The sequence below is a fragment of the Brachyhypopomus gauderio genome, chromosome 7, assembly GCF_052324685.1.
Source record: "Brachyhypopomus gauderio isolate BG-103 chromosome 7, BGAUD_0.2, whole genome shotgun sequence".
NCBI classification, from domain to species: Eukaryota; Metazoa; Chordata; class Actinopteri; order Gymnotiformes; family Hypopomidae; genus Brachyhypopomus; species Brachyhypopomus gauderio.
Genome location: NC_135217.1, coordinates 25,999,426 through 26,020,838, shown reverse-complemented (window position 1 = coordinate 26,020,838; position 21,413 = coordinate 25,999,426). Strand labels below are relative to the sequence as shown.

At 49.5% G+C, this 21,413-nt stretch overlaps 2 protein-coding genes across 9 annotated transcripts in view; both read right to left on the bottom strand.

The window, feature by feature from the left end:
- Window positions 1-154: 154 nt before the first annotated feature.
- cd226 (CD226 molecule) lies at window positions 155-6,987 on the bottom strand. 5 transcript variants are annotated; one of them, XR_013132427.1, is made up of 7 exons: window positions 6,718-6,986; window positions 5,995-6,321; window positions 5,485-5,889; window positions 5,095-5,200; window positions 4,645-4,696; window positions 640-991; window positions 155-417 (listed from the first exon to the last, which is right to left on the bottom strand). XR_013132427.1 is itself a non-coding variant. In XM_077012856.1 (6 exons), exons 1-6 carry the CDS (start codon window positions 6,782-6,784, stop codon window positions 857-859), a joined length of 1,089 nt encoding a protein of 362 aa, XP_076868971.1. In that variant the 5' UTR covers window positions 6,785-6,987; the 3' UTR covers window positions 155-856. The 5 variants fall into 5 exon arrangements, 4 of the variants coding, with proteins under 4 accessions (XP_076868971.1, XP_076868970.1, XP_076868973.1 ...); XM_077012856.1 differs by having other exon boundaries at window positions 155-988; window positions 6,718-6,987; XM_077012855.1 differs by having other exon boundaries at window positions 155-991.
- Window positions 6,988-7,178: 191 nt separating this feature from the next.
- Window positions 7,179-21,413, bottom strand: part of rttn (rotatin) — a 53,581-nt gene continuing 39,346 nt past the window's right edge. For all 4 annotated transcript variants that reach the window (XM_077012850.1, XM_077012852.1, XM_077012853.1 and 1 more), the window contains 13 exons: window positions 21,206-21,296; window positions 20,058-20,220; window positions 19,323-19,460; window positions 17,804-17,985; window positions 17,556-17,661; window positions 16,088-16,185; window positions 13,056-13,133; window positions 12,667-12,793; window positions 9,528-9,718; window positions 8,705-8,981; window positions 8,244-8,350; window positions 7,936-8,005; window positions 7,179-7,379 (listed from right to left, as the gene is read on the bottom strand). In XM_077012850.1, coding sequence (XP_076868965.1) covers window positions 7,303-7,379; window positions 7,936-8,005; window positions 8,244-8,350; window positions 8,705-8,981; window positions 9,528-9,718; window positions 12,667-12,793; window positions 13,056-13,133; window positions 16,088-16,185; window positions 17,556-17,661; window positions 17,804-17,985; window positions 19,323-19,460; window positions 20,058-20,220; window positions 21,206-21,296 — 1,705 coding nt within the window. In that variant the 3' untranslated portion in view covers window positions 7,179-7,302. The remainder of the gene's footprint in view (window positions 7,380-7,935; window positions 8,006-8,243; window positions 8,351-8,704; window positions 8,982-9,527; window positions 9,719-12,666; window positions 12,794-13,055; window positions 13,134-16,087; window positions 16,186-17,555; window positions 17,662-17,803; window positions 17,986-19,322; window positions 19,461-20,057; window positions 20,221-21,205; window positions 21,297-21,413) is intronic.

Genomic DNA, 21,413 nt, shown 5'->3' with positions numbered 1-21,413 from the left:
AAGGGTCTTTACACTGTATAGATTCTTTGTGATATTTGATTAAAGTCCATCATACATTTTCCATTTAATTAGATTCATATGAATCATCTGTTTATTTATAATGGGTATATGAAGTTTTTATTATAACTACACCTGTAATAATGGAAGAAGGAACTGTGGTAACAAAAGATGTTTATTTCTAAGAATTTGTCACAAAATTGAAACAAAAAGAGTTTTGTTCAGCTTGCATTGTGAAAGGTCCCCACAACACACAATTTCATGACCAAACAGTCCCACACAGTCATAAGTGAATAACAGTTTTGTTCAGATGGACACAAACACACAGTGAATCTTCCACCAGTGAAGCTGCAGGTTCAGGTGGTGTTGCGTCTTCTGAGCAGTGCGCCTGCTGGCTCTTCAGAGTCCGTTTCTCCACTTCTGTATGCAGAAAGCAAGCAGAGCATCTTCATGTGAGCTGGAGTGTTTCCGAACTGATTCACCTGGTCAAAACGATGCCATTACCAGCATCACTACAGCTCCCCCTTCAGTCTGTCTATGGAGGACGCATCACACAACAAGGGGACAGACACGGAGCAGAAATACACAGATACACAGAAATGTGGATCTAAACAGTGTAATACGTGTCCAGATTCAAGTGACCTGATTCATGCAGCTGCAGTAGTGATGATGATGGGTTAGGAGCGAGAAGGTCCAGACTGCCACGGCAGTTCCTTTCTTCTCCACGTTCATGTGGCGAGAGGAGGATGTGGGGTTACACGGGTTAGTGGTTAGCAGCACTCCCTGGTCCCTGGCCCAAAAGCCACCAGCAGTCAGAACACCACACAAATCACGGCAAGTCAGCGCCACGAGGCAGTGATCATCGTTTCCGTTTGTCATGCGCTCTGACGGTGCGGACGTTGGCGTATATCGGACTCAGATTTCTCTGCTGTCTGCCACTCTTTGCCATCTTGTCATACACGGTGCCTTGTTCATGCTTGTGGGTGGTCTGCTGCTGGAGGCAAAGAGAAATACGCAGATGATGACAGGTGTGTGTTGGGGGGGGGGGGGGGGGATACGTCTGGTGGGGACGATTCACAGACGTATGTAGATGTGACGGCACAGGCAGCAAATAGGCCTGCGTGGTTATATAGGTCAAACAGAACTGCACCCGTACACACTACTTAAGGAGTAACAGAACTGCACCCGTACACACTACTTAAGGAGTAACAGAACTGCACCCGTACACACTACTTAAGGAGTAACAGAACTGCACCCGTACACACTACTTAAGGAGTAACAGAACTGCACACATACACACTACTTAAGGAGTAACAGAACTGCACCCGTACACACTACTTAAGGAGTAACAGAACTGCACCCATACACACTACTTAAGGAGTAACAGAACTACACCCATACACACTACTTAAGGAGTAACAGAACTGCACCCGTACACACTACTTAAGGAGTAACAGAACTGCACCCATACACACTACTTAAGGAGTAACAGAACTGCACCCGTACACACTACTTAAGGAGTAACAGAACTGCACCCATACACACTACTTAAGGAGTAACAGAACTGCACCCGTACACACTACTTAAGGAGTAACAGAACTGCACACATACACACTACTTAAGGAGTAACAGAACTGCACCCATACACACTACTTAAGGAGTAACAGAACTACACCCATACACACTACTTAAGGAGTAACAGAACTGCACACACACACTACTTAAGGAGTAACAGAACTGCACACATACACACTACTTAAGGAGTAACAGAACTGCACCCGTACACACTACTTAAGGAGTAACAGAACTGCACCCGTACACACTACTTAAGGAGTAACAGAACTGCACACATACACACTACTTAAGGAGTAACAGAACTGCACACATACACACTACTTAAGGAGTAACAGAACTACACACATACACACTACTTAAGGAGTAACAGAACTGCACACATACACACTACTTAAGGAGTAACAGAACTGCACCCGTACATATTACTTAAGGAGTAACAGAACTGCACACATACACACTACTTAAGGAGTAACAGAACTGCACACATACACACTACTTAAGGAGTAACAGAACTACACACATACACACTACTTAAGGAGTAACAGAACTGCACACATACACACTACTTAAGGAGTAACAGAACTGCACCCGTACACACTACTTAAGGAGTAACAGAACTGCACACATACACACTACTTAAGGAGTAACAGAACTACACACATACACACTACTTAAGGAGTAACAGAACTACACACATACACACTACTTAAGGAGTAACAGAACTGCACCCGTACATATTACTTAAGGAGTAACAGAACTGCACACATACACACTACTTAAGGAGTAACAGAACTGCACACATACACACTACTTAAGGAGTAACAGAACTGCACACATACACACTACTTAAGGAGTAACAGAACTGCACACATACACACTACTTAAGGAGTAACAGAACTACACACATACACACTACTTAAGGAGTAACAGAACTACACACATACACACTACTTAAGGAGTAACAGAACTGCACCCGTACACACTACTTAAGGAGTAACAGAACTGCACCCATACACACTACTTAAGGAGTAACAGAACTGCACACATACACACTACTTAAGGAGTAACAGAACTACACCCATACACACTACTTAAGGAGTAACAGAACTGCACACACACACTACTTAAGGAGTAACAGAACTGCACCCGTACACACTACTTAAGGAGTAACAGAACTGCACCCGTACACACTACTTAAGGAGTAACAGAACTGCACACATACACACTACTTAAGGAGTAACAGAACTGCACACATACACACTACTTAAGGAGTAACAGAACTACACACATACACACTACTTAAGGAGTAACAGAACTGCACACATACACACTACTTAAGGAGTAACAGAACTGCACCCGTACATATTACTTAAGGAGTAACAGAACTGCACACATACACACTACTTAAGGAGTAACAGAACTGCACACATACACACTACTTAAGGAGTAACAGAACTACACCCATACACACTACTTAAGGAGTAACAGAACTGCACACACACACTACTTAAGGAGTAACAGAACTGCACCCGTACACACTACTTAAGGAGTAACAGAACTGCACCCGTACACACTACTTAAGGAGTAACAGAACTGCACACATACACACTACTTAAGGAGTAACAGAACTGCACACATACACACTACTTAAGGAGTAACAGAACTACACACATACACACTACTTAAGGAGTAACAGAACTGCACACATACACACTACTTAAGGAGTAACAGAACTGCACCCGTACATATTACTTAAGGAGTAACAGAACTGCACACATACACACTACTTAAGGAGTAACAGAACTGCACACATACACACTACTTAAGGAGTAACAGAACTACACACATACACACTACTTAAGGAGTAACAGAACTGCACACATACACACTACTTAAGGAGTAACAGAACTGCACCCGTACACACTACTTAAGGAGTAACAGAACTGCACACATACACACTACTTAAGGAGTAACAGAACTACACACATACACACTACTTAAGGAGTAACAGAACTACACACATACACACTACTTAAGGAGTAACAGAACTGCACCCGTACATATTACTTAAGGAGTAACAGAACTGCACACATACACACTACTTAAGGAGTAACAGAACTGCACACATACACACTACTTAAGGAGTAACAGAACTGCACACATACACACTACTTAAGGAGTAACAGAACTGCACACATACACACTACTTAAGGAGTAACAGAACTACACACATACACACTACTTAAGGAGTAACAGAACTACACACATACACACTACTTAAGGAGTAACAGAACTGCACCCGTACACACTACTTAAGGAGTAACAGAACTGCACCCATACACACTACTTAAGGAGTAGCAGAACTGCACCCGTACACACTACTTAAGGAGTAACAGAACTGCACACATACACACTACTTAAGGAGTAACAGAACTGCACCCGTACACACTACTTAAGGAGTAACAGAACTGCACCTGTACGCATTACTTAAGGAGTAACAGAACTGCACCTGTACGCATTACGTAAGGAGAAACAGAACTGCACCTGTACACACTACTAAAGGGGTAACAAAACTATACCCATACATACTACTACTTAAGGGGTATTGTTGTAGAAATATACCAGAAAATGTCTCAATATGTTTAATGCTATATGGTTTTTGAGATGTAAAAAGAAGTGTACAGAGACCCAGTAGTGCAAAAAGGGAAGTGTGTGAAAAATGACCTGAAAATATTATTGTTGTTGTTATTATTATACATTGGAGATAGTATAGTGCTGAAAGTATTATTATTATTACTATTATGCATTGGAGTTAGTATAGTGTTGAAAGTTATTATTATTATTATTATTATACTACTACTACATTGGCGTTAGTATAGTGTTGAAAGTTATTATTATTATTATACTACTACTACATTGGAGTTAGTATAGTGTTGAAAGTATTATAATCACTTCTTTGTGTTAAGTCTTAAACACTTACTCCTCCTTTAGTGTTATTAGTCTTAAACGCTTACTCCTTTGGTTGTATTAGTCTTAAACTCTCCTTTAGTGTTATTAGTCTTAAACACTTACCCGGCTTTTGGCAGGGTGCAGCTGGATCCGGTACTCCTCCCTCGTCCTCCTCCTGCAGGAGCAGAGGGGGAGCGTTAAATGGCAGATGGTGAGAACCCTTCAACTCGTAGAGCGGCCGGTGAGCAGAAGGCAGAGTGTGTGTGCATACGCATGTGGATACAGACTCTTCACGGACACGGGGGAACACGGTGTCAGTGACCTCCCAGTGGGTTAGGGTGAGGGTTGAGGTCACAGAAGCATGCGTGTGTGCACAGAGCCAAGCGGTTTGGTGGCTGAACTACTACAGTTCTTATTAAGACACACACCAACATCTGCATTTCAACATACAAAAGAATTCCTGAAGGCTTAAGGATTAGTGATTTTACTATCATTTAGTCTAGTCACAGTCTTGGTTCAGGTGTTTCTGCAGAGTGAAATGGATCTTATCAACAGTGCAGCTTAATACCGTACCTGCACAACCGCCTGAAGATGAGAGCCACGCTCATCAGAACCAGAACCAGAACCACTGCAGCTCCTCCAGTGAAAAAATATATCCGGCGCCAAAGATCACTGGAACCTGGAACAGGAGACACACACAAACGTACACGGAGTGTGATTTCTCCCCACTGCACAAACTCAGAGGAGTGTTCGGGAGTGCTAAGCAGTGTTAAAGACTGTGACGGCTCTCAATTCCTCCAAGAGGAAACAACAAAGCACAAAGCTGCCGAAACAGGAACCGGGGGTAACGACACGGAGCAGACGTGAACAGCTTCTCAAACACATTACTTTCAAAAGTCTGGATAGACCAAGCAAACCTTACACCGTGCCCTTATTAAAATGATACTGATCATGTGCTCCAACCTTGGGTGGGGTGGATCCTGAGTAGCACGGTGGTGGTGTGGCTGCCTGCATCCGTGCTGAAGTTACACCGGTACACTCCTCCATCCTGCTGGGAAACATGGAGCAGGTGTAGGCTCACATTCAAATGGTCACTGCATTCCACCTTGCCCCTGTTTGTGAACTCCTGGGACTCTATAGCACCCTGAAGAACCCTGCACACTGCTAGAACTTCTCCAGCAACACCACCACCCTCTGTGCCCTTCAGCTTCTCCACGGTGACTTCGTTTACAGCGTCGTTATGCAATGGCGGACATCTGAGGGTCAGGTTGTCATTCTCCAACACAACGAGTTCTCGGTCGGGGTGGATGCCGAAGGAGGTGGAGAGATCTGGAGGAAACGAAACAGAACAGCAGCGAGGTCTCTGACCTGCAGTAAAATAAGAAAGAATGTTGTCTCCCCATCCTTGGCCTGTCTGCCCAGTAAACCCTGCCCTACTGCCCACTAAGCCCCGCCCCACCGCCCAGACCTCACCTTGCTTTTCCACCAGTGTGTCCTTGGTCCACGAGCCCTGTGGAAAGGCCTGCAGAGAGCAGCTATACAGACCCACATCCTCGTCGCTCACGTTGCTCATGCTGATGCTTCCGTCCATGGGCGAGGCTTTGAGGAACTGCACCCTGCCCTCGTACAGCTCGGCGAAGTTCGCTCCGTACTTCGGGTGGTAGATGGCCAGCGGTTGCTTGTTGGGTTTCTTTACCCAGGAGACCATGCTCAGCTGCCCCACCCACGGACACAGGCAGTCCAGGACCATGCCGTCCTGCAAACGCACGCTGCTGCCCGAGGCCTTCACCTGCTCCGACTCTGAGGAGAGCAGTGTGGCCAGTCAGGTGCTCTGCCATAACCCTCACTGACATGACACAAAACTTCACATGGTGACTGAACTCTCACAGCACAGGAAGGAGACGGACATGAGGTTTGGGAATGATGAAAATATGAAACAAGAACATGATGTGGGAACTACAGCCATAAGTGATGTGAAAGCTCATTTCTTGATTTATTCTTGACTATTTTTGCTGTTCTTGATTGTTTAGTTTTGAGACTTGGTCTGTCAAGTCTTGTAATTACATCAGTGACCAGAGGTAAAAACCATATTCTTCTGTTGATTTTAAATACACATGCTCCATGTACATATATACATCACATTTGTTTTCTTTGTATAATGAATAACAACAAATAAATAAATAAGAAGCACGGTACCTTTGAGAAGCGGTAAAGAAAACGCGAGTACCAAGAAGTACCAGTGGTCCTTCAGTACTGCCTCCATATTTCTGCGCAGCGTCAAGATGAATGCTGCATTGATGAGTGGAGACACATGTACCACTATTTCCTGTTTGCACTAACATGACAGATGATGCCTGGGCCAATCAGAGTGATGCATGCATGTAGGGGGCGTGGCCTTCCCCTCTCTAAAAGCTCCATGGCAGGTCATGTGAGATGTGTTCCGATAAATAAACCACAGACAGATCTCACTGGTTCCATTCGCTGGCTGGTTCCCATGTCTACACAATACCATTCATATTTATTTTTAGAAAACCATTTTTAACTTTTTTTTTATACCTATGGAAAGGCATTATTTAGTACTGCTGAAAATTTGTGCCAATTACTTCTAATTAGTATTGTTGAAAAAAGAAACAAGCAGTAAAAATAATGTATAATAATTAAAAAATATATTTTTTTATTTTAGAATAACAATATAGAAACCATGATTCAAATTTAACAGCATTGCAACTGTTGGCAAAGTAGAAATTCTCCATCATTTACACTTTCTACAAAGTCTAACACTCAAGTGCTTAGAAGCTGACTGAGATGTTCAAGGCATTTGAGCAAATAGTTGTCTTCCTCACTCTTCTGCTCAGCATCTGTTAAAAACACAGAACACACATTAACTACAAGCACCACAATAGCTGGATGGAGCTGAGCAGCAAACAGGTGGAGTAGATGGGTGTAGAAGTCAGGCTAACACACACCTCTCTTAGTCAGTGCGTAGGCTAACACACACCTCTCTTAGCCAGGGCGTAGGCTAACACACACCTCTCTTAGCCAGGGCGTAGGCTAACACACACCTCTCTTAGCCAGGGCGTAGGCTAACACACACCTCTCTTAGCCAGGGCGTAGGCTAACACACACCTCTCTTAGCCAGGGCGTAGGCTAACACACACCTCTCTTAGCCAGGGCGTAGGCTAACACACACCTCTCTTAGCCAGGGCGTAGGCTAACACACACCTCTCTTAGCCAGGGCGTAGGCTAACACACACCTCTCTTAGTCAGTATGTAGGCTAACACACACCTCTCTTAGACAGGGCGTAGGCTAACACACACCTCTCTTAGCCAGGGCGTAGGCTAACACATACCCCTCTTAGTCAGTACGTAGGCTAACACACACCTCTCTTAGACAGGGCGTAGGCTAACACATACCTCTCTTTGCCAGGGCGTAGGCCTCTGCCACCTTCAGCCGGACAGCCGCAGACTTCAGAGTCGCCAATGCCTTTGTAGGGATGAGAATATGCAGAATAAAATGTCTCTCTAACCCTCTCTAATAGTAATAGAGATTAGAGAAAGGCTAAATTATAAAAACCTTTTAAAATTGTTTTTTAAATATTATGTAAAAAATGTCCTAAAACAAACTCTCACAAGGCCGTGGCCTCCCCAGTCTGGAGCACCGGCGATGTTGGTATTAACGTTCTTAGCCAAATGGTTGTCATGTAGATGGATGAGAGGGCTACCTTGTGATAGTTGTGCAGCAGAGCCCACAGTGCAGACGCTCCAACAGCGCGGCTCTCTGCGGAGCTGCTGCCGTCTAGACAGGAGAGCAGCACGTGCACAGCTGCGTCTGAGGGCCAGAGAAGACACGGGTCAGCGTGAGAGGTCACACACGCAGGGTCACTTCACAGGAGAACAGAACACCTCTTAAGGAGCAGGAAGCAGCTTTTACACTACGCACCATGAAAAGTGCCTGTTTGGGAAAATAAAATAAAAAAACACCTCAAAGTACACACAGCAAACCGAACCACTTCACTTTAATAAGAGTATGTATGCATGTATTTAATAAGTCATCACACATCAAAAACCTGCACACATGAGTACAAGCTGACAAACGCTGGTTAACTGGTTAGATGTACTGAACAGCAGGAAGTACAAGTTCACCAGTAAGAGCACGCAGGAGCGTGGAGGATAGCGGTCGTACCACAGGCCAGCACTCTGGCTTTGCTGGCTGAACAGAAGCAGAGGTTGTGCAGGATGAGCAGGGCCGTGGGCCGGGCCTCTCCCGCCGTGGGCCGGGCCAGATCGGCCAGCAGCTCCACGCAGCCCCGCTGCTTCACGATCATCCGCTGGCCGTCCTCGCTGTAGGACACGCTGAGAAGCAGCTTCATCCAGTGGGACACGGACGCAGCTGCAGGGCCCGTCGCCCTCCCTCCGGCCCGCGGCACCGGCACGGACAGGAAACGGTTCAGGAAGTTGCTCTAAGGTGAGAAAGAGCACTCAGCAACGCAGTTCGCATGGTGTAAAAGATTCAGAACATCGTGCAACATGGTATTTAATGCTTATTCATAAAATGACCATGGCGATAATTGGTGCACCACTGTTAACTTAAAGCTGCACTAAATTTAAAACGCATTACTGCTGACTGGAGATGTGTTCAGGCACCACAGAGCTGATGAAATCGTCAAACAAGCCATCCTTCTAACCGAAGCAAGAAAGGCCCGACCCAGCAAAGGCCCGGCACCTAGGAGGACTGGAGTCATGGCGACTGTGGTCAAGTTAAACAGACTAGCTAAGCAGTGGAGGAATCCCTCACACCCAGGGAGCTGGTCTTGATGATGTGAAGTTCAACCAGAAGGTCCTTCTCACAGGCTATAAACACACACAGGGTTCGGGTTCGGCTCCAGGTCTGGGCTCCTCCAGCACACCTGATCCAGCACATCAGCGCTTTATCCAACCCTGTCATGAGCAGGATGGGCCGAGCCGCAGGACCTGAGCCGTGGAGTCGGGCCCGAGTCGTGCGGTACCTTCTGGAGGAGGCCTCTGCAGTCCCTGGAGACGGCGAGGTTGGCCAGCAGGGAGAAGGCCAGACTGTGCAGACGGCTGCTGTCGGGGCAGGGCTGAGACGCCAGCTTCATCACCCCCAACATCAGAGAACTCAGAGAGGCTGGCCTGGGAAGAGGGGTGTGAGTGGAGCTACCACACACAGCCCTGCAGGCTGAGAGAGAGAGAGAGAGAGAGAGAGAGAGAGAGAGAGAGAGAGAGAGAGAGAGAGAGAGAGAGAGAGAGATGTTTAAGATTTAACACTCCTTCATTCTATGGTGCTCTCAGTCACACAATGGTCTTGTGTTTCCTTTCGCTGCTGATAAAGATTTCAATTAAACTGAAAGTCCTATTAAACTGAAAGTCCTATTAAACTGAAAGTCCACCATCATATTCCCGCCCACCAGCACATCCACTGAACTACAACCTCTGCATCCCAGCAACAGCCATGCTTCTTGTTTCCTTGGATAACCAGCCAATTAGAGAAGACAACAGTGATAAATACCGGGACACATGGACAACACTATGTAGGAGCAGACTCCTTCATGGGAGTGAGAGGTGTGGGTACGTCTGCTTCCCGTTCACTCCTCTCCCCTTCAGTGGAGTGAGCGCGTGTGGACACAGCACTTAACGACAATTAATCCCAAATGCACAACGACATTAACCCACAGCAAACCCAAAACACCCACATCTCTAAAATGCCGTGAGGTTCTGTTGGAAGGAGACGGAGGTAAAGACTGTGCTGAAAAAAGTACCACTTTAGAAGTCACGCATGTGTAGAAGTTTGGAAACTAAGAAATCAAATGGCATCATAGCTCTCACGCAGTGACACCTTCTCCCTCCCACACACACGATGAAGACACACGGCAGCTCTCATGACGGGACTGCTTTACTCTGGATGATGCAAATTCAGATTTAACGGCAGATTATATTCTCAGAACAGCTTGATGTCACCGTCGGTTAATGAGTGTTGATGTGGGCAGAAAGACCGAGAGAATGCAGGGAGAGAAAGACATGCAGCTCCGTGGGGCATGTGGAGGAGCAGAGGGGCGGGTGGAGGAGCAGAGGGGCGGTTGGAGGGGCAGAGGGGCGTGTGGAGGAGCAGAGGGGCGGGTGGAGGGGCAGAGGGGCGGGTGGAGGGGTAGAGGGGCGGTTGGAGGGGCAGAGGGGCGGTTGGAGGGGCAGAGGGGCGTGTGGAGGAGCAGAGGGGCGGGTGGAGGGGTAGAGGGGCGGTTGGAGGGGCAGAGGGGCGGTTGGAGGGGCAGAGGGGCGGGTGGAGGGGCAGAGGGGCGGTTGGAGGGGCAGAGGGGCGGTTGGAGGGGCAGAGGGGCGGGTGGAGGAGCAGAGGGGCGGTTGGAGGGGCAGAGGGGCGTGTGGAGGAGCAGAGGGGCGGGTGGAGGAGCAGAGGGGCGGTTGGAGGGGCAGAGGGGCGGTTGGAGGGGCAGAGGGGCGGGTGGAGGGGTAGAGGGGCGGGTGGAGGGGCAGAGGGGCGGTTGGAGGGGTAGAGGGGCGGTTGGAGGGGCAGAGGGGCGTGTGGAGGAGCAGAGGGGCGGGTGGAGGAGCAGAGGGGCGGTTGGAGGAGCAGAGGGGCGGTTGGAGGGGCAGAGGGGCGTGTGGAGGAGCAGAGGGGCGGGTGGAGGGGTAGAGGGGCGGTTGGAGGGGCAGAGGGGCGGTTGGAGGAGCAGAGGGGCGGTTGGAGGGGCAGAGGGGCGGTTGGAGGGGCAGAGGGGCGGGTGGAGGAGCAGAGGGGCGGTTGGAGGGGCAGAGGGGCGTGTGGAGGAGCAGAGGGGCGGGTGGAGGGGTAGAGGGGCGGGTGGAGGAGCAGAGGGGCGGTTGGAGGGGCAGAGGGGCGGGTGGAGGGGTAGAGGGGCGGGTGGAGGAGCAGAGGGGCGGTTGGAGGGGCAGAGGGGCGTGTGGAGGAGCAGAGGGGCGGGTGGAGGGGTAGAGGGGCGGTTGGAGGGGCAGAGGGGCGGTTGGAGGGGCAGAGGGGCGGTTGGAGGGGCAGAGGGGCGGTTGGAGGGGCAGAGGGGCGGTTGGAGGGGTAGAGGGGCGGTTGGAGGGGTAGAGGGGCGGTTGGAGGGGCAGAGGGGCGGTTGGAGGGGCAGAGGGGCGTGTGGAGGAGCAGAGGGGCGGTTGGAGGGGTAGAGGGGCGGTTGGAGGGGCGTGTGGAGGGGCGGATGGAGGGGCAGAGGGGCGGTTGGAGGTCCTGCTAACAGCTTAGGCATGTGTCATACTCTCTCAGCACGTCTCATGGACGGTTGGAAGAGTGTGAGAGACAGCAGAGTGGCACAGGGCCCCCACACACCAACACACAGGAAAGACAAAGAAAAAGAGAAAATGAAAGAAAGGGGAAAAACACAAAAACGTGTGGGTAATTGCAACACTACAGGTGTGAAACCACATCCTTCCGTATTATCCTTCCACACACACACACACACACATACACACACACAAACCCCCCTCCCCCCAAACCCCCTAGCTGACTTCACTCAGACGCCACCATGGACACATTAGACAGACGCCACCTTAGATACATCAGTCCTCTCAGCATCGGCGTGTTTTGAGTTTGATCTTTACAATTTAATGACAACATGATAAGCAAATGTCAAACCCTTGTGATGTCAAACACAATCAAACACAGTGGAACATCAACACAACGCACTGCCTGCACACACATGTATGTTTTTTCCATTTTAAACTGTCAGCTTTAGATGAATGAATCAGAATCCCCTGATGCAGTACTAATACCAACCAACGTGGAAACACCACCCTGACCACAGCCGCCCTGACCACAGCCGCCCCCCCACGCCCCAACACTGCTGCTATTGTGGCCTGTAGTCTCAGGCCCCTCCCTGGTGTCACAATAGTGGCCCAGTGCTGGGCTATGACTCAGTTAGCAGGGGAGCTACAGTAGGCACAAGCAGCCACTGTTTTCAGTACCTTTAAACTCCTCTCACATTCTGACTGTCACTCACTCACGGTTTAGGTGTTTGATACCGCAACAGAATCTGTGCCTTCCTCTTCTTTACCACCCTCTCCACCTCCACCCTAACCTCCACACATGCCCCCCCCAAGCTCCACACACACCCCCCAACACCCTCCGCCTCCACCCGCCCGTCTCACCTGTGCTGCAATCGGCCGTGTAGACGCACAGCAGCTCCAAGGCTGGGTTCATAACCTGGTCATGCAGCACAAGCCAGGGCCAAAGAGCCAGCAGCACAGCAGCCAGCCGGCACTCTGTCGCCACCTCCTGGTAGGGAGGGTATGCAGAGGATTACACTCACTCCATGGCTAGCAATCACAACACACACACAATGGACAAACGCAGCCCTAATATCTGAATTTAGGTCTCAGAATTACAGTCTCAACTGTTTGTCGTGGGGGCTGGCAGTGCTTTAAGCAGCTCTGCCCAGTCATGCTGACTTAACGGGGTTCAACAAGGAACAGCAAAGCCTGCTGGGATATCCCCAAGCCTCCACAGTGAGAGTCAAAGGCATGGAGGGACTCCGTACTTTACATTCCTCATGTCTGTACAGGCAGTTCCTCAGGAGCTCCAGGACCTGCCTCAGTTCCTTCAAACTGCTCTCTTCCTGTTTACAAACAAACAAACAAACAAATTACAATAACAAGTAATCACCACAAAGGGAAGTTGGCACAGTCAGCCCTCTCCAATTACATGTAGATGTGTGCGATTATGAACAGCAGCTTTATTATTCTGTATTCATCATGCTGAAAACGACAAGCCACAATTAGACGTGTCTAAGAGAGGGCCTCGTACACACACACACACACACACACACACACACACACACACGGAGACACACGGAGACATTAAAGGCAGAACTGTGTGGGGACAGTCTTTCTGGATTATGTTGGCATAAGGTTCTTAAAAATCAGAAATTCTAAAAGTCGAGAGTTTTCTCTGCACTGCAGAGTTGAACTGGGAGGGCGTGAACGTCGCATCTGTGACTGTTCTGGAATGAAGGCTGTCCTTGAGTTCATGCTGAAGGCCCTGGAAGCGAAATCCTCTCCGCTGAGCACTGGCTCAGTTTACCTTCAGTTCACAATGTTGGACAAACTGAACTCACTTTTCCTAACGTGAGGTTTCCTAACACAATCAGAAACGGACCGTTCCGGTTCCTCAAGTGTTCAGGGTGGCTCAGACACACAGGAGAAGGCCCTGCACACCACGGTACAACACGGAGAGAAGTTCAGAGCTCCTTAAAGCTGATGATGCTGCATGGAGAAACACAGCTCACCCGGACCTGCGTCCTGGGACACGAGTGGAGCTGACCTCACTCACACGTTCCCAGCGTTATGCTCCATCAAGCATAATACATCAAATACATTTCTGCTGCCATTTTTTTCTAAATGTTTTTATAAATACAGTGGGGAAAATAAGTATTTAGTCAGTCACCAATTATGCAAGTTCTCCCACTTAAAAAGATGAGAGAGGCCTGTAATTGACATCATAGGTAGACCTCAACTATGAGAGACAAAATGTGAAAAAAAAAAATTGAGAAAATTATTTTGTCTGACTTTTAAAGAATTTATTTGCAAATAATGGTGGAAAATAAGTATTTGGTCAATAACAAAAGTTCATCTCAATACTTTGTTGTATATCCTCTGTTGGCAATGACAGAGGTCAAACGTTTTCTGTAAGTCTTCACAAGGTTGGCACACACTGTTGCTGGTATGTTGGCCCATTCCTCCATGCAGATCTCCTCATGTTTCATCTTCATTGCAATTGCTGATGGAAGGAGGTTTGCACCCAAAATCTCACTATACATGGCCCCATTCATTCTTTCATGAACACGGACCAGTCGTCCTGGTCCCTTTGCAGAGAAACAGCCCCAAAGCATGATGTTGCCACCCCCATGCTTGCAATTGGTATGGTGTTCTTTGTATGCAACTCAGCATTCACTGTCCTCCAAACACGACGAGTTGTGTTTTTACCAAATATTTCTACTTTGGTTTCATCTGACCATATGACATTCTCCCAATACTCTTCTGGAACATCCAAATGCTCTCTAGCAAACTTCAGATGTGCCTGGCTTAAGCAGGGGGACACGTCTGGCACTGCAAGATCTGAGTCCCTGGCGTTGTAGTGTGTTGCTGATGGTAGCCTTTGTAACGTTGGTCCCAGCTTTCTGCAGGTCATTCACTAGATTCCCCCTTGTGGTTCTGGGATTTTTCCTCACTGTTGTGATCATTTTGACCCCACGGGCTGAGATCTTGCGTGGAGCCCCAGATCGAGGGAGATTAGTAGTGGTCTTGTAGGTCTTCCATTTTCTGATTATTGCTCCCACAGTAGATTTCTTCACACCAAGCTGCTTGCCTATTGCAGATTCAGTCTTCCCAGCCTACAATTCAGTTTCTGGTGTCCTCCGACAGCTCTTTCGTCTTCACCATAGTGGAGTTTGGAGTGTGACTGTTTGAGGTTGTGGGCAGGTGTCTTTTATACTGTTAACAACTTCAAATAGGTGCCAATAATACAGGTATTGAGTGAGGGAAAAAGGAGCCTCTTAAAAAAGAAGTTACAGGTCTGTGACAGCCAGAAATCTTGCTTGTTTGTAGGTGACCAAATACTTATTTTCCACCATTATTTGCAAATAAATTCTTTAAAAGTCAGACAAAATGATTTTCTCAAATTTTTTTCACATTTTGTCTCTCGTAGTTGAAGTCTACCTATGATGTCAATTACAGGACTCTCTCATCTTTTTAAGTGGGAGAACTTGCACAATTGACTGACTGACTAAATACTTATTTTCCCCACTGTATAAAAACAAATATTTTATATGCATATAACACTTTAGATTTCCCTGTGCCATCAAATAAAGGGAAAATGTTTTAAATGTTTGAATATTCAATAAATAAACATCAGTTTACAGATATATTTATTTGGATGCTATGTGTGTGACCTCCTCTTTAATACTGATGAATCACATAGCACGTCCACACGCACGTGGTGAGAAACGCCAGCATGATGAGCTCATTCAGCTCGTGGTAGTGGGAGCCTGTTTGATTTACTGAAAGCTCTAAAGCAACGTGAGAAGAGAAACCTGTGGAAAAGGGATGTGAAACTATTTTGTTAAATAATGCATTTGATGTCTTGAACATTTATCTAGCAAGTAATGACTCAACAATCCCATGAGCTCCACCCAACAGCGGGGTGTGTGTAGCGTGCGTTTTCTGGGTGTGAAAGCGCAGGGCTTCCTCGAGGACGAGGCGGTGATGGTGAGAGTTAGAGGGGTGATCAGTAATCCACACAAATCCCGAGAGAGATTTCACATGTGGAGGTCCAAACGTCTTGGGATTATTTTTAGATTTTCGATTCCGTGCGTGGATGGGAGTTGCGCTTGTGGGCGGTAAGTGAAGGTGTGTGTGGCTCAGTGGAAGTGAAGTAACACCATGTAAGAAATCACAGCGCTGAAGGTGACAAAAGCAGCGTATCAGCGCTGATCTCACCATCTACTCGCCCACGACTCACTGGCACACTCCAGGATTCACACGCCACAGGCTCTGATGGTGGAGAGCTCCATACCTTCTTCCTGTGTGCGGCTCTGGCTGGTTTCAGAGACTCCAGGTGAAGCTGTGAGTGGAGGGTCTTCATCTGCTCCACGCAGGCGTCAATAAAGCCAGCTGGATAAAAGAGGAGTGGATGAGACCAGAGGGGAGTGGATGAGACCAGAGGGGAGTGGATGAGACCAGAGGGGAGTGTATGAGACCAGAGGGGAGTGGATGAGACAAGAGGGGAGTGGATGAGACCAGAGGGGAGTGGATGAGACCAGAGGGGAGTGGATGAGACCAGAGGGGAGTGGATGAGACGAGGGGGGAGTGGATGAGACCAGAGGGGAGTGGATGAGACAAGAGGGGAGTGGATGAGACCAGAGGGGAGTGGATGAGACAAGAGGGGAGTGGATGAGACAAGAGGGGAGTGGATGAGACCAGAGGGGAGTGGATGAGACAAGAGGGGAGTGGATGAGACCAGAGGGGAGTGGATGAGACAAGAGGGGAGTGGATGAGACCAGAGGGGAGTGGATGAGACCAGAGGGGAGTGGATGAGACCAGAGGGGAGTGGATGAGACCAGAGGGGAGTGGATGAGACAAGAGGGGAGTGGATGAGACCAGAGGGGAGTGGATGAGACAAGAGGGGAGTGGATGAGACAAGAGGGGAGTGGATGAGACCAGAGGGGAGTGGATGAGACAAGAGGGGAGTGGATGAGACGAGCTGGGTTAGAGGCTCGGGGCGCAGGAGAGGAGCTGTGAGGGCAGGAGAGGGGCAGTGGGGGGCAGGAGAGGGGCAGTGGGGGCAGGAGAGGGGCAGTGGGGGCAGGAGAGGGGCTGTCAGGTGTACAAGCTACTTTTCTATCATGAAAGACTAAGTGCTAGCCCACATCACAGGAAAAGATGGAGCAGATGACTGGGACCCCACCTCCCTGCCCCCATGCATGAGACAAACATGAGACAACCAGGAGACGGGTGTGAGACAGACATGACCACAAAACAGATGACAAACTCTTCATAAATCCTTGTGGTGTGAAACACTTCCAATACGAACAACAAAGCAGATCCACACCATCTATACAGGGTGGACAGTACCTCAACTCAACTCTTCCATAGCTGTGCTGGCCTGACAGCTGAGAGAAAGTGTGATGCACTTCATCCCAGCGGGGCTACTGTGGGCTAGTTCTGCCTCCTCACAACTCGCACATCATACCAGCAAATGTGACAGACCAATAAAACCTTAGAATTTAATTCACAATCCTTTATATAGATCTTAGTATCAGAAGTCATTTCTTGTGAACCCTCAACGCAGGTTAACTGCACGGCCTAGGGCTTAAGAGCTTATCTCCAGATTTCGATTCATCTTCCAACGTTGTTGAGGTTCAGTGGAAGGTTCCTGCTGGAAGTGCTTGGCTCTGTTCAGGAGCAGGTGGAGGGGAGTGTGGAGTGGGACGTGGGGACGGAGGCGTGGGCCTTCCCGCTCCACCCGTGAGTAACACCCCCACCTTTGCTGACGTAGCTCTGCGCACGGGGGCTGCAGGCCAGGAGAGACGCGAGGGCCCTCGCACTGGCCGTCTTCAGAGGGTCCTGGACCTGGGTCTTCTCATATCTCTGCATGCAACAAGAGGAAAAGTTACACCTTTCGGAGGTAGCCAGTCCATATACGAGTTCCTCAACGACAGCAGCAGTGGTTTGGGGGAGGAAAAAAAGCGTAAAATAATAAATAAAAGGAAGTCAAAGTGAGGTGACCCACGTCCAGCAGCAGGTGACAGAGCTCGTCTGGCTGAGCATTCAGGGCCTCCGTGAGCGGAGAGGAGAGGGCCTCGCCACACAGACGCCTGCTCCTGGTCTCCTCACACAGCAGCACACACAGGAAGTGCAGTAACGTCATGGAGAGAGCCGTGTCTCCGTGGCACAGGCCCACACGGATGGTGTCTGTAGAGGAACAATGCAGCACGGGCACCAGCAGGAGGAGGAGGAGGGGGGGGGGGGGGGGGGGGGGGGGAGTGTGTGTGTGTGTGAGAGTGAAAGAGTAAGAGTGAGAGAGAGAAGTAGATTATGAGAAAGAGACAGTGAGAGAGAGAGAGAGAGAGAGAGAGAGAGAGAGAGAGAGAGAGAGCGAGCGCGCGCGCACATCTTAGAAAACTTCAAAGACAGTTTTATACATTCAGCACTCCCCTCCCTCCCAAATATTTTGCTTCCCTGGTTTTTCAAGTGTTGAGTGGAGGCGCCGGGCTGCCAAACTTCACATGTTAAAGTGTGAGAGGACAAACAAACTCTGTAAACTCACTGGCTCCCAAATACCTGGAGGCGAGAGAGGGAGAGAGCAGCTCACCCACCTGCAGCACGAATATCCAGCACATCCATCAGGTTTAAAGCAGCCCCCTCTCCCTCTTTCTTCCTCCCTCTCTGTCTTTCTTCCTCTCTCCCCCTCCCTCTTTCTCTCCCTCCCTCTCTCTCCCCCCTCTCTTTCATGTGCAGCAGTAAGACTAACACAGCCGGACAGAGAGGAGGAGCTGCTCTTCCTCTGCCTCATGGGTCTTCTCTCCTTTTCCCAATCTGTCTCTTCTGCAGGGGTTTGTGCAAGTCCTCCCCTCCTCTCCTGTCAGGCCTCATTCATCCCTCGCTCCCTCACTCTTCCGTCACACGCGGTGCAGGGCAGTGTGGGGCAGTGCAAGACAGTGTGGGGTACCTGAGAGGCAGTGTGTGGCGGTGTGGGGCAGTGCGGGGCGGTGCAGGGCAGTGTGGGGTACCTGAGAGGCAGTGTGGGGCGGTGTGGGGTACCTGAGAAGCAGTGTGGGGCGGTGTGGGGTACCTGAGAGGCAGTGTGGGGCGGTGTGGGGTACCTGAGAGGCAGTGTGGGGTGGTGTGGGGTACCTGAGAGGCAGTGTGGGGTACCTGAGAGGCAGTGTGGGGCGGTGTGGGGTACCTGAGAGGCAGTGTGGGGTACCTGAGAGGCAGTGTGGGGCGGTGTGGGGTACCTGAGAGGCAGTGTGGGGTACCTGAGAGGCAGTGTGGGGTACCTGAGAGGCAGTGTGGGGCGGTGTGGGGTACCTGAGAGGCAGTGTGGGGTACCTGAGAGGCAGTGTGGGGCGGTGTGGGGTACCTGAGAGGCAGTGTGGGGCGGTGTGGGGTACCTGAGAGGCAGTGTGGGGCGGTGTGGGGTACCTGAGAGGCAGTGTGGGGTACCTGAGAGGCAGTGTGGGGCGGTGTGGGGTACCTGAGAGGCAGTGTGGGGTACCTGAGAGGCAGTGTGGGGCGGTGTGGGGTACCTGAGAAGCAGTGCCAGTGTTTCCCCAGAGAGGCACAGACAGATGGAGCCACTTCAGCAGGGTGTCTGCACAGCACCGTCGCCAGCAGCGTCAACACATCTGCCCAGGTGGAGAGCACCGCACCCCGGGTACACACGTCTAGACACACACACACACACACACACACACACACACACACACACACACACACACACACACACACACACACACACACACACACACACACAAACACACACACGTGCACGCACACACAGTGAAGGGGGATCAAATTACTACCTGTGGATAATAATCTTCGCTACAGAACACACAAAACTCTTGTATTCACACGTTTTTTGTGCATGTAATATGAATGCGTGCATGTGCGTGTAACACAAATGTGTGCATGTAATATGAATGTGTGCATGTAATATGAATGTGTGCTTGTAATATGAATGTGTGCATGTAATATGAGCGTGTAACACCAGCGTGTGCGTGTAACAAGAGCGTGTACGTGTAACAAGAGTGTGTACGTGTAACAAGAGTGTGTACGTGTAACACCAGCGTGTGCGTGTAACACCAGCGTGTGCGTGTAACACCAGCGTGTGCGTGTAACAAGAGCGTGTGCGTGTAACACCAGCGTGTGCGTGTAATATGAGCTTGTGCGTGTAACACCAGCGTGTGCATGTAACACCAGCATGTGCATGCAACACGAGCGTGTGCGTGTCCCTAGAAGGGTGCGGTCGGGGTGACGTTTACCCAGGTGTGTGACGGGGAGCGTGAGCACACACAGCAGTTGTGAGAGCAGCGTGGGGAGCTGGTGCTTCAGCAGACCCGTCTGGGAGAAGAGGTGCTGTGTGTGGAGGGCGGTGGCCCGCAGGAGCCCACACACACTCCCCACGTAACACACCCCGCCCTGCACCTGCACACCGCCACCACGAGAGAGAGTGTGTGTCAGAGAGGGGGGGACGAACAGAGCGAACACACTCAAAAAATGTCCTACGGTTACAAAAACACACCACACTGCAGTGGACTGTAGTAAAAAGACACAGAGGCAGGTTTCCAGAGCAACAGGACGTTTCAGACCGTCCTATATATACACACACGCCCACACATACATATATGTGAGGTCACAGGTAAATATATAACTGTTTGAGAGCATTATTCTGATCAGAATGATGGGACATGTTTGTTTATGTTAAAGTTCATTTATTTATACACGTTTCAGGATTGTCCTAGCAAAAATTTGCTTCCTCAGAATATTAATTTGCAATTCTCAGGTACGGCGATCACATGTCCGTTCACAGCAGGTAACAGATGCTCCTGTGAAGAACGGCAGACAGTGGTTACTTGTGTCTGTGGAAGTTCTCCGCGCGCAAGAGCCACAGCTGCTCACGTCTGCTATAAAGATGACTAATGACACACTAAAGTCTAATCCACACGAAGCAACACTCTGAGACACTGTGTGTGTGTGTGTCAGAGCAAGAGAGCTTTGTGAAGGTTTGTGTGTTTGTGAGAGCAAGGTGTGTGCCGGAGAGCAGGATAGACGAATGAGGGGTGTGTGTGTGTGTGTGTGTGTGTGTGTGTGTGTGAGATACAGAGAGAGCAGGATAGGTGTGCGAGAGGTGAGTGTGTATGTGAGAGAGCAGGATGGTGTGTGTGTGTGTGTGTGTGTGTGTGATACAGAGAGAGCAGGATAGGTGTGCGAGAGGTGAGTGTGTATGTGAGAGAGCAGGATGGTGTGTGTGTGTGATACAGAGAGAGCAGGATAGGTGTGCGAGAGGTGCGTGTGTATGTGAGAGAGCAGGATGGTGTGTGTGTGTGTGTGTGTGTGTGATACAGAGATAGCAGGATGGTGTGTGTGTGCGTGTGTGTGTGTCAGGTGTGGTGATGGTGCCAGCTCACACCTGGCTCCTGGCGTCCTCTGTGTCAGCAGGAAGTAGAGCGTGCATCCTCAGTTTGCGCACACTGTCCTCCAACGCCACAGCATCTAACATGCTACAACACACACACACACACACACACACACACACACACACACACACACACACACACACACACACACACACACACACCTCAAATATCAGCAGGCCACATTCTCCCCAACAGGCTGGG